Source organism: Leucopleurus acutus (assembly GCF_964270905.1).
Source record: "Leucopleurus acutus genome assembly, chromosome: 3".
NCBI lineage: Eukaryota > Metazoa > Chordata > Mammalia > Artiodactyla > Delphinidae > Leucopleurus > Leucopleurus acutus.
Window position 1 is genome coordinate 19,081,866 of NC_139145.1, and position 12,711 is coordinate 19,094,576.

General features: G+C 54.0%; 1 protein-coding gene across 1 annotated transcript in view; it reads left to right on the plus strand.

The window, feature by feature from the left end:
• Positions 1-8,944, plus strand: part of COL23A1 (collagen type XXIII alpha 1 chain) — a gene marked incomplete at its 5' end in the record, with an annotated part of 352,130 nt that extends 343,186 nt beyond the window's left edge. Inside the window, 11 exons of the mRNA XM_082837159.1 lie at positions 81-170; positions 1,478-1,540; positions 1,841-1,897; positions 2,161-2,187; positions 3,108-3,170; positions 3,255-3,308; positions 3,500-3,526; positions 6,064-6,117; positions 6,410-6,496; positions 8,433-8,471; positions 8,874-8,944. Coding sequence (XP_082693285.1) covers positions 81-170; positions 1,478-1,540; positions 1,841-1,897; positions 2,161-2,187; positions 3,108-3,170; positions 3,255-3,308; positions 3,500-3,526; positions 6,064-6,117; positions 6,410-6,496; positions 8,433-8,471; positions 8,874-8,876 — 564 coding nt within the window. The 3' untranslated portion in view covers positions 8,877-8,944. The remainder of the gene's footprint in view (positions 1-80; positions 171-1,477; positions 1,541-1,840; positions 1,898-2,160; positions 2,188-3,107; positions 3,171-3,254; positions 3,309-3,499; positions 3,527-6,063; positions 6,118-6,409; positions 6,497-8,432; positions 8,472-8,873) is intronic.
• Positions 8,945-12,711: the final 3,767 nt, after the last annotated feature.

Below are 12,711 nucleotides of genomic sequence, written 5' to 3' on the forward strand. Positions count from 1 at the left end.
TGGCCTGGACTAAGCTCTGGGGACCTGCCAGCATTGGGGGGAGGGAAAGTGCCTACTGTACCTTGTTCTGTGGTTTTCAGGGTCCCAAAGGACAGAAAGGAGACCCAGGAGAAGCCGGGCCGATAGGACCCAAAGGGGAAGCAGGAGAGATGGGCCTGTCAGGCCTCCCGGTATGTGGCTGGGTGGGCCTCACCCTACTTGCCCCACGCAGGGGTCCCAAGGTGAATGCGTGTCCCCCACGGTGGCTGCCAGGGGCTGGGGCCCTACGGTCCTAGTCTCAGCCCAGCCCTGGCCCACCGAGCCTTTGAAGGGAAGCTCTGGGCTGCCCTAACTCTGAGCCCCCACTTCCTCCTCTGTAGAAGGACCTACCACTTACCTCCCAAGGCCTCCTTAAGGTGAAATAAGGAGGCCTCGCCTAGTGTCCGGTGGTTAGACTGGGAGCTCTGACAGCCCACGTTTGCATTCTGTTCCATCTCTTACTGACTCTGGAACCCTGTGCAAGTGACCTAACCTCCCTGGGCCTCAGTTTCCTCAGCTCTAAAATGGGGGTGAATAAAAAGAAACGAAATTGAGTAATTTGTAGTGAGGTAGATGGACCTAGAGTCTGTCATACAGAGTGAAGTAAGTCAGAAAGAGAAAAACAAATACCACATACTAACACATATATATGGAATCTAAAAAAAAAAAATGGTTATGAAGAACCTAGGGGCAGGACAGAAATAAAGACGCAGACGTAGAGAATGGACTTGAGGACATGGGGAGGGGAAGGGTAAGCTGGGACGAAGTGAGAGAGTGGCATGGACATATATACACTACCAAATGGAAAATCGATAGCTAGTGGGAAGCAGCCACATAGCACAGGGAGATCAGCTCCGTGCTTTGTGACCACCTAGAGGGGTGGGATAGGGAGGGTGGGAGGGAGACACAAGAGGGAGGAGATATGGGGATGTATGTATGTGTATAGCCGACTCATTTTGTTATAAAGCAGAAACTAACACACCATTGTAAAGCAATTATACTCCAATAAAGATGTTAAAAATTAATTAATTTAATTTAATTAAAATGGGGGTGATAATCTCCCACTCCTACAAGGGAACACATGGACAGGGCTGAGAATGATTGGCTAACATGTGATAAATACCTTCTGTCACCATCATTTTTAGCACTGCTCTTGTCATGCGTGGCTAGGTGCGAAGAGCTGCCACCACTACATACCCATTGTCCATCCATGAGGCTTACTCAGCTAGAGAGCTGGTGCCAGGATTTGAACTCCAGGTCTTTACTTCCAGAGCCCCTGGCTGCCCCCGCCCCACAGGAAACAAACCCACTGATTTAAGGAAAACTATTTTAAGCTGCAATGGCCAACTTATTGCTGCTGCCCAGAAGCCTTATGGGGGAAGGAAGGGGAGGTGCTGCGCCCCATGGATGGTGATTTTGGTGATGGACAGAAAAGGCTCAAGGCCATCCTATCCTGCAGGGTGCCGACGGCCCCAAGGGGGAGAAGGGAGATCCGGCATCTGACAACCTACAGGAGAGCCTGGTAAGGGGGCTGCTGATGATCTCTGCTGTGGGCTGGCTGGGGCCCTGAGCCTTGGGACACAAGGGCCACCTGGCCTGACTAAGCCCAGGGCAGTGAGGGAGGGGGAGAGGGAGCCTGAGGCCTGTCTTTGAACCCAAAGGCCAGCACTGGACCTCCCACCAGGCAGAGCCCTCCTGGGGGCAGCAGGGAGCTCGGCGCCCATACCCAGGCAGTGCTCCTCCAATGTCCGATGAACTCAAGTGTGGGTGAGTGAGGGATGACGGAGCGATGGGTGACTAATCCACCTCTGACCCTTCCTAGGCCCAGATCATAGTGGAACCAGGGCCCCCAGGCCCCCCTGGTCCCCCAGGCCCCATGGTAAGAATGTTTGGCTTGAAGCAGCTGGGATACGAAGAGGGTGGTGGGCTCAGGCCCAGGGGAAGAGAGGATACCCCAGAGCGGGGGGGCACATCAGACAAGGAGGGCAGAGCCCAAGTCTGGGCTTGGGAGGCCACAGAGGTCAGGGCCACAGGGGCCAGTGAGTGGCCTGCAAGCCTATGTGGCCACTGCAGCAGGGCCTGACCTGGAGGTCTGGACCCATCCTGATGGCCTTTCTGACCTGCTTTCCCCTCCTTCTCCAGGGCCTTCAGGGAATCCAGGGTCCCAAGGTGAGTCCTAAAGCATGGGTAGGAGCCCCTCCCACTTGCTGCTGGCTCACAGCCTGGACAGTTCCAAAACGTCTTGCTAGTAGGCAAAGCGAGGGCCCCATGCTCGGCCCTGGACCAGCCCTGCATCTTCCCAGGGCCTGGCCATTCGCAATCCCCTATAGAATAATCCCGCTGATGCCCCCCACCCAACACTTGGCCTCTCCATTCCTTGCCCCCTCCCCTAGTGCACATCTGTCTTTCAACTGCCCACACCTGGATATGAGGTCTTGGGTTTGGTGTATATTACATAAAGTCATGTCCTCTGCTCTTAAATTAAAGCCGTGAGTGTGGCCTGACCATGTGCCCTGTCCCAGAGAGGCCAGCTGGCCTCCCTGCATCTCCCTAGTTTACCCTGGGAGAGAGCACATCTCTGCTTCCCAAGCTCAGATGCTGAATGGGACCTCAGAATCATGGAATCCCAGAGCTGAGCAGGGCCGGGCATGTGGCCATACCAGATGTGCTGCTTCTGGTTCTGTTTTGTCCCAAGGCCTCCCCAGATCATGTTTAGAAGAAGCAGCTGCTGTCAGGGATGGGGTCCAAGACTGGGACTCAGAAATGCAGTTGCCACTCAGCCCTGCCACTCCCTGGCTGTACAACTGGGCCTGTCCCTGCCCCTCTCTGTCCCTCTGTTTCCTCATCTGTGAAATGGGTGTGACCATAACCACCTTCCATGATTACTGAAAAAGTCCACATGTGAGAAAAGGTAAAATGTGCACACCCACATTCTGATTATTTGCACAAGAAGGGAGCCAGGGCCAGGCCTGTCAGAGCTTGGAGTCTGTCCCTCTGCCCTGTACACCTCGGTTCCCGCACAGGCCCCAAGCTTTCCTGTCCTGCCATCTGTCTGGCCCCCTTAACTGGTGTCTCCCCTTTGCTTCCAGGGCTTGGACGGAGCAAAGGGAGAGAAGGGCATGTCGGGTGAGAGAGGATCCAGTGGCCTGCCTGTGAGTGTCATGAGCCTTGTTTGTCCTTAGAGGTGCTAATTTCTATAACTGTCATGCCTCTTGACCCATTCCTTTTCCACCCAGGGGCCAGCTGGCCCACCAGGCCTTATTGGGCTGCCAGGAACCAAAGGAGAGAAGGTAACATCCTTCCTTTAATGCCCCCCAACTATCGTGTCACTCAGTCCTGGGGGCTCAACCCCTGCACTTCACTGGTCCCTGGGGCCAGAATTCAGGTTCTGTGGACAATTCACAGGGCTGAACTTCCCAGCAGCTGTGTTCCCAGCACCTCCTTCTCAGCCCTCTCACATCTCCTCTTTGTCTATTCTCAGGGCCGACCCGGGGAGCCAGGACTAGATGTAAGTATTTCACCGTTCACTGTGACTGGGTCCCTCCCATGTGTAAGTTTTGCCCTCATGCTGCCCATACAGTAACTTGATCTGGTTAGCTTGGATGTATTCCCCTTCCCCATGGCTGGAACTACAACTGACTCGTTGTGCCCACGTCCCCATTGCTAAGTCCAACACACAGCCCAGAGTAGGCGCTTTGTTGATGGATGGATGGATGGATGGGTGGATGAAGGATGGGTGGATGGTGGGTAAATGAGTGATGGATATAAATAAATGATGGATGTAAATGAATGATGGATCATGGATCATGGATGTATGAATAGTAAGTGAATAGATGATGGATGGAGGATGGTGGAGGATGGATGGAGGATAGAGAATGGATGGATGATCCATTGGAGTAGGGAGGTGGGAATAGCAGTGAGGAGCCTGTTGCAATATCCTGGTGAAAGATGACGAGGCTTCAGCTAGTGCAGTACTGTGGGAAGGAGAGAAGGAGAAGTATTAACCCAGTGTTGATTGGATCAAGAGACAGAAAGCACAATTTAAACTGGTTTAAACTGATTCATACCTGAAAAATCCAGATGTATGACACATAGATCCAGGGCTCAAGTGTGTCAACATGACCCAACCTCTCATTCTCTCTTGTCTCTGCTTCCTCTGTGTAGTCATCATTCCAGTTTCCACATGGTGATGAGATGGAGCCAAGAGCTCCAGACCTGCATCCCCCTCGGTCCAAATCCTGGAGAAAGGCATTTGCCTCATTCTCTACTCTTTGAGAAAAAGTCTTATCAACTCTCCTTGGCCCCAGCTAGGTTAATGCTGAAATGTCACTTGCCATAAGAATGCAGTGCCCTGACTGGCCAGCCTGCTCACATGCTCCATCCTGGAGCTGGTGGTGGAGTTGGTGAATTGTGAGAAGGGAGGGTGGTTCCCAGGAAAATCAGGTAGCTATTGCAAGGGAAATGGTGACCAGATGCAGGCAGGGCTGCAAGGGCTCTGGCGTCCACCCTAGACCTTAAGGAGAAAATGTCACCATGGAAAGCACCTGCAGACAAGGAAGAGGAAGAACTCTAGACTGACTTTCTGACTGGGAGGGCCATGTTACATCGATGAGGAGGGTCAGGAGAAGACACTGATGAATCCAGCTCAGGCTGTGGACCCAGGGAGGTAGTGGGGGTGGAGCAAAAGGGACTCCGTGGCCACAGCTGCTCTCTGGGAGGCCTGGAGCTCAGAGTGGCATCTTAAAGCCACACCTACCTGCTCTACCTGGCAAACTCCTGGCACCCACTCCACCAGGCCCTGCTGAAATGGGGAGCCTGCTCGGAAGCCTTACCTGACCTCACACCTGGACAGAAGAGCCCCTCTCCCTGGGACCCCATGGTATCTGGTTCAGACCTCTGTCACTGACCATTGATCATCATCTTCTGCACCCCACTGCCTGCCATGTTAGACTGTGTACCTTTGTACCTGCAGGGTTTTAATTTATGGGGTGACTTAGTGATGACACAGAGTGGCCTAATGCCTTTGACAGAAGAACTTATAGCTTACATTTCCCAGGGAAATGGCATGTCCCACATGGGGCCACATGGAGACGCAGCAGTTTTCGTTGGCAGGCAGTAAGGAGTGAGGAAAAAGCCTAGGCCAGGGCTTTTATTGGTGTTTCTATGGGAAAAGCAAGGCAGAGCAGAGTAAACAGTTTAGGACTAGCTAGTTTAAATAATCCTGGCAGGCTTTGGGCTATATAGTCTCTTGTTGCCTGCTACCTGGTCCTGGCATGATTTGGGCCAGGGGAAATATTGACTTGGTGTGTGAGTTAGATAGAGTGGGTAGTTGGGGGATTGGTTGGTTTGCATCTGAAAGGCATGCTCCCAGCCTAGCCCTTTGCTATATGTAAGAGTTGACTACCCCTGGGAGAGGCAGCCTCTCCCTAGCCAGCAAGATTTTGAGGATATCAATGTATCATATTTCTAAAAACAATGTAATAAATATAAGAGGGAACATATCAAATCTGATGTTCTGCCCTCAGCATTCAGCCCAAAGCCCAGTTCCTAGTTGATGCTTAGAAATGTTGGTTGGGTAGATGAACAGATGGACAAATGGATGGATGGGTGGGTGGGCATATGAGTTTGAGCCAAAGGTAGAGAACAGAGGGCACCATTACTTGGTCTGCTGAAGATGGTGATAAAAACTTACATGGGTTTCCTGTGTCTCTGTCCCCAGCCAAGCCTGGGCCAATGCATGCTGCATCTGACTTGACATAAGAGAAAGCCCCTTGCTAGCGGTTCTGCCTGAGGGCTTCCATCCAGAAACAACAACAGTGTTCTACTTTGGAGGAAGCAGTGCTGGTGTCCTGAATGCATGTTTTCTCTAAGTCATCCTGGTACCCAGCATCTGTGTCACCTAGGAGCTGGGGCTGGTCCAGCTTGTACCACGAATATGCGTGGAGGGAAGGGGCAAAGGTGGATCGGAGAGGAGCAGAGATGAACAGATAAGCAGAACAGACCTCAAATTTCATCATCAGGTTTAACCTTTAATCCTTTTGTCAGGGTTTCCCTGGACCTCGAGGAGAGAAAGGCGACCGGAGCGAGCGTGGAGAGAAGGTGAGGGAGGTGGAGAGAAAGTGAGGGGCAGCTGGAGAGAAGGTGAGGGCAGGAGGAAAGAAGGAGGGAGGCAAGTGAAGAGAAGGAGAGAGCAGGCAGAAAAGAAAGGAGGTGGGAGACAGGAAGCAAGCAGAGAGAAGGCGAGGTGGGCGGGAGGAGGTAGGGCCAAAAGGCTGGGATGCGGGCAGCAGGGCAGGGGTGGCTGCCGGCCCTAGGCCCATCTCTCTGAAGGGCATTGGGGGTGCCCTGGGCCTGGCAGCCACCGCCACACCCCATCTCCCTTCTTGCACAGGGGGAGCGCGGTGTCCCCGGTCGTAAAGGAATGAAAGGCCAGAAGGGCGAGCCGGGACCCCCAGGCCTGGACCAGCCATGTCCAGTGGTACGTGTTGGCGAGACGTGGGAGCCCCAACCCAGGTCTTTGCCGACTCCTGCCAGGGTGGGGCCATGTCTTCCCTGTACTCAGAACTCAGCTGCAAGTCCCAGGGGCCCCATGGGTCCCACCCTGGGGGGCCCACACTGCAGGGCCACCCCTGCTGTCTCTGCTGTCATGGTGGCTCCTCTTGCTCTGGTCCTGACCCCTCCATGGGCAAGGCTGAGGACCCACCCTGTCTATAGAGAGGGAGGCCTGGTCAGGGACAGAGCTTCCTTGGACCTAAAGGGGGATGGGACCACCCTCACCTCTCTGGGAGTTTCTCCCGTCCCAGAGGAGGCTTTTGCTGGTCTGGGTAGCCCCACACTCATCCCCTGCATCCCCTCCACATTCCCCAAAGCCCCATCTGTGAAGGGAACTTCACAGCCTTTCTCCTCTCCTGCTTCTTTACAACAGCCTCTCATGGCCCACCAGACTCAGTACCTGAAATAACCAAAGTTTGGTTCTCTTTTTCTAGAAGGCAGGGAGGGTTTACTTGTCAAACTCTTCCAGTGGAGCTCAGAAAAGACAGGAAAAACAAAACAGCTGAGTTCTCATACTAAAACTCACCAGATACTCACATCTGGCCTTCCCCGCCAGAGACACGGAGCCATGTGATGTACCCCTTCCAAAGGGGGGTCAGGAGCAGGGACCCCCGAAGCCCAGTCCTCTGACCTCTAGTGGGTCATTTGGCCCTCTGTTCCTCAATCTCCTCATCCATGCAACGGAGGTGCTAATCCCTAGCTCCAGATTGCTTTGAGGAGGCAATGGGAAAAACAGAAAGAGCAGAGCAGGAGGCAAGCACACACTGAAAGGGCCAGCGACAGCAGGGGAACAGGGTGGCCCAGCCCCGCAGCCTCGGGCCCTGGGCCAAGACTTCCCTCCAAGTCATTAAGCCTTTGTCTTTGAAACAGGAGAATCTTAAATGCGGAGGCAGGCGAGGGGCGCCAGGCTCCAGGGGCCTGGAGAGGGGCAGCAGACCCTGCCCTGCGGTACGCTGCCTGGCCTGCTGTGTGCTGTGCGCCATGCTGTGCTGGGCATTCTGAGCTGCCTGTGCCCGCTGCTCTGCCCTGCCTTCCTCCATTCTGCCTGCCTTTCCATTCTTCCCCCTCCTCCCCACTTCCCTTTGAGTCCCAGCCTCTGCCCCTGGTGGATGCATGGCAGTGCCGAGGGTGTGCTCCCACGTGCCTGAGGTCTGCCTGTGTGCTTTGGAACGGAGTGAAGTGTGGTCCACTACAGCGTCCACCAGGGACGCTAGGCTGACTGACGGGTCAGCCTTTGTCCGTCTCCATCTCCCCACCTCTGGACCACCTGAAGAAACCCGCCCCCCTGCTTGTGTCTGGTGCCTCCAGACGATCCCCACCCCAACCCCACACACACACCTCCCCACCCCAGCCCAGTGTCCACCCTGACCTCAACCTCCCCTGTCTGCCACTCAGATCCAGACACAGGCACCAGGACAGGCCAAAAGGGAATCCCATTTCCTAAACTGTCCTTCAAATACTCTTGGACACATGACTGAGAGCTCTCAGGCCCCCGGTGTGAGCTGTTAGAGCCACTGTCACAGCTGCCAGACAGAAAGCCATGCAGCCTCTCGCAAGGACCAGGGCCAGGCCCTACTCCTGGCCTGTGGATGTCTGGCATGATGCCCTGTACTCCATGGTGTCCTGGTTCTGCCTACAGCACATATGTCCCAGCAAAGCCCATGGGGGCACACTTGGAATAAGCACAGAGAGGGGCTGCCATGTCCCATGACCTGACTACCCAGGTGGACAGGGCAGGCATTCGGGCCCTGCCTCAGTGGGGTCCGGTGGCCTGAGGTGGCAGCTCCCTACACCTGGGGCAGGAGTGTGTAGGGCCCTGACCAGCCCCCCATCCTTGTCATTGAAACCTTCTTCCTTTCCAGGGCCCTGATGGGCTGCCCGTGCCTGGCTGCTGGCATAAGGTACTTTGCAGGGAAGAGTCTCCAGGGCAGGCTGGGAGGAGTGGGGGGCCCAGGGGGCCTCAGGGCTGGGTGCCTGCTGCTCCCCACACAGTGACTGAACAGCCAGGTCTCCCCTAGATGACCCTAGATTTGACTCTCCCATCACGTGGCCCAAGGCCCAGGGCTGTGATCCTAGGTGGTTGTGCACAGACCACCCTCTTGGTCATAAAGGGCTCACTCAACGCCTGGCCCAGCCAGTGCAAAGCCATCAGCACCCCCTGGGACTTTGTCCATACCGCCCCCCTGAGAGGGGGTGGAATCCAGGAGATTGGGGTGAGAGGATTGGGGGCGTGCAGACGAGGGGCAGGGCCTCTGGGGCTTCCCGGTCCCCTCCTCACCTTCAGTCTTTCCCTCCTTTTCCAGTGACCCCAAGCACGCATCTCACAACCTGTACAGATCCGTGTGGACATTTTTAATTTTTGTAAAAACAAAACAGTAATATATTGATCTTTTTTCACGGGATGCACCACCATACCTGTGGCCTTTTGACATTTGAGAGTGTGCCCAGCCCAGCCCCAGAATGATCAGCACGTGAAGCTGCCAGGAAAGTGGACAGGCCCACTGGGGGCAATGTGTACTTGAGGGGCACCCTCAGGACTTGGCTTTCCCGGGAAGGAGATGAAGGTGAAAGTGCCTGGCTCAGGAGAGGCTGCAAAGATGTCAGGTTGGGCCTTCAGTCACCTGATTAGCAGAGACTCTGGCTGTCCCGCTGCCCTGCAAGAGCCTGCCCTCTGAAGCTCTGGAGCCCAGGATCCACACCATCCAAAAAGGCTCAGGGCATGAATGGCAAATGCAGCTGCTCCTGGCCTCTCTGGCCTCTGCACTCAGCCACAGCCAGCTGACAGGACTCCCACCCACCACTTGTAGCTGGACACGGGGAGCTGTGGGAAGCACCCTAAGGGGTTGAGCCCCCGCCAAGTTCCGTAGGCCTCAGGAACCAGCCTGCCTTCCGTGAGAACAAGTGTCCTCTGGCCGGGAGTGGAGGCCAAGCACTGTGATAACTACCACATGGACACAGCAGCAGGGAGCCCTATGATCCCCAAATGTGGAGGTCCCAGGCTGGAATGTCTGTTGTTCTTGTCTCTCCACCACCCACAGCAGGGACCTGATGGGACTTTGCCAGCCTGAGGAGATGGACCCCAAGCTCAGAGTTGGCGTCTCACCGACCCCAAGGCTTCCACCCAGGGGAACTCTGGTCAGCCTGCCAAAAATGAGTCCTCCAAGTGAGCTATGCAAATGAAGAGAGCCTCGGGGCTGCTTCCAGGCCTGCCTAAGTAGGGCACCTATGCCCTGAGCCAGTGATGCTCTGAGAAGAGGCTTCCCCACCTCTGACAAGGGTTCCCGGCCACCAGCTCCAGCCCAACCACTTGCCTACCCCCTCTGTGTAGATGGAAATTGTTGCGTGAAATAAACAACAAATGTGTGTCTTGGGTATGCCTGTCCTTGCAGACTGCCCCTAGCACCATACCTAGGTGAGGTTTCAGCCTGGCTTTTGCTGGGTGGGGAGGGATAAGGGAACTCTCCTTGGGCCAGAGCCACCCCAGAAACCAGAGGAAGTAGTTCAGGCTCACAGCAAAGATGGGGTTTAGAGTTAGGAAGACACAGACTCAAGGCCTAGCCCTGCTACATACCAGCTGAGCCTTCTGTGCAGTCACCCATGTCAGTGAGCCCCTGTGTTTCCTCTGAACTCATGACCCATGACTGCTGCATAACAAATCACCCTAAAATTTGTTGCCTTAAAACAATGATCCTTGGAACCTAGAAAAATGGTACAGATGAACCAGTTTGCAGGGCAGAAATAGAGACACAGCTGTAGAGAACAAACGTATGGACGCCAAGGGGGGAAGTCGGGGGAGGATGAATTGGGAGATTGGGATTGACATGTATACCCTAATATGTATAAAATGGATAACTAATAAGAACCTGCTGTATAAAAAAATAAATTAAAAAATTTAAAAAGACAAACAAACAAACAAAAAAACAGTGATCCTTGGGAATTCCCTGGCAGTCCAGTCATTAGGACTCGGCACTTTCACTGCAGGGGCCCAGGTTCAATCCCTGGTCAGGGAATTAAGATCCCGTAAGTCATGCGGCATGGCCAAGCAAACGAAACAATGATCCTTTCTGTTTCTCTCTTACAGTTCTGGGGGTAATGGGCTCAGTTGGGCGGTTGTCACTCAAGCTTTCCCACACCTGGCAGTTGATGTTGTCTGTCCTCTGGGACCTCAGATGGCCAGAACACCTCTCTGTGTGGTCTGGGCTTCCTCAGAAGGAAGCTAGTGGATTCACAGGGTGAATGTCACAGGTGGACCAGGTGGAAGCTGTGTCACCTTTTACAGCCAAGCCTCAGAAGTCATATGGTGTTACTTCCTGCCAGAATCAGAGGTTCACCCTAATTTAAGGGAAAATTTTCGACATCATATTTTAAGGAGAAAATGGAATAGGAGATGGACAGCCATCTTAGAAAATTCAACCTGCCACGTCATCTGTACAATGGGACAGCAGTGCTTACCATGCTGACTGTGGTTTAGTGAGAATACATGAAGAACCTAGGACAGGTCAAGCACTCGGAAACGACCATGGTTGTAAGTTCCCTCTCTCCTCCTGACCCCCAGCCCAAGCAAGGGCCACAGGGGTGTAGACAAGAAGGGGCCTGCAGTGATGGTGTCTCAGCCTTCTCCCTCCAAGAACTGAGGCCTAAGGAGGCCACAGTATGGGTAGTCCCCCCAGACACTGCTACGTGGCCTCCTCACTAACAAAACAGGCCCAGCCACACACTGGCTAAGGAGAAAGAATAGGTCAAGTCTCCACCTCTGTTTCCCTCAGTTGCTGGCAATAAATGGCAGGCCATGCTGCTCAGCCAGTCACGTGGGTCACCAGAGAAGTCAGTAGTATGAAAAGGAACAGAAACACAGAGGGGCTGTGATGACTGATGGAGACCAGTGGACATCCAGGTGTTCTTTGGAGCTCCAGCATCACCGCACAAATCTACTGCACTGTGCAATTTGTAATTTGCTCCTTCCTCCACCCAGGTAACTCACTGGATCCCCTCACCATCCCTGTAAAGGGCCTATGTGGTTGGTGTCACTATTTCCATCTTACATATGGGGAAAGTGAGGCTCCAAGGGGTTAGTCCCCTGTTCAAGGATGCATGGTAGCAGGCTTGGGACAGAACCTAGGCTCTTGGATGTCCTCCAATTTATCTTTCCCAAATTGCTTGGCAAAGCATGGAGTCTGTGGGTAGCACCATGATGCTGGGTGACTGGCGAGCACAACCTCATGAGGGTAGAAGCCACGTGTTCCCCCTTCCCTAGATACCCAAGGGGGTCCCTTTCCTGCTCCTTTGGGCAGGACAGGGCCATTCATGGCCCATTGCTGCCCCCTTGTGGCCTCATGCTGTGTATTCTCAGGTCTGCAAACTTTAAAATTTAGTTTGCAGAGTCCTCCAAGAGCTTGGGGTGGGGGCAAGAGACTATAGAAGAGTGACTTGCTAAGGTCCCAGCTGAGACACAGGGGAGCACCCTACCTCACAGCTGAGCCTTAAGGACTGAGGGCTTCACGTCCCCCTGCTAAGAAGGGCAGCTATGCCTCAAACTTCCCCTTTCAAAAGCAAAGAAAGCACATTTATGGAGCCCCACTGTGTGCCATGGCATCTAAACTAATCACAAGGATGACTGTTCCCCTTTTGCAGATTAAGCTGAGGCCAGAGAGGAGTGAGCTTACGCAGGTCTCCTTTCTCCCAATCCCTAGGATGCTACTAGAAATTCATGGAATGCTTTTGATTGCCACAATGATTGGGGGACACTCCTGGCATTAGTGAGTAGGGCCAGGGACATCAAACATCTTAAATGCATGGGACGGTCCTGCCCAATGATGAACCATCTCACTGAGAATGCCAATGCTGCCTGCATTGAGAAACGACGTGCCCTGGCTTCAAATCTTGACTCAGCCACTTCCTCTCTTCCCCTGCCCTCTTGGCCTCCGATGGTACCTCAAAGGTCGGGCATGAGATAATGGACAGAGGAGTGCTTAGCACAGAGCCAGAGGAAAGAAAGACTGGGCTTCTCTGAGCAGGAAGAAGGGGAAGCTTCCTGGTGTTGTCCTGCCCCTATTGTAGATACTCTTGGCCCAGTAAATGGCCCAGCCTGGTCTGACCTCCAACCTCCTGACTCTGGACATCCCAGGAGTGGGTGAGATATGA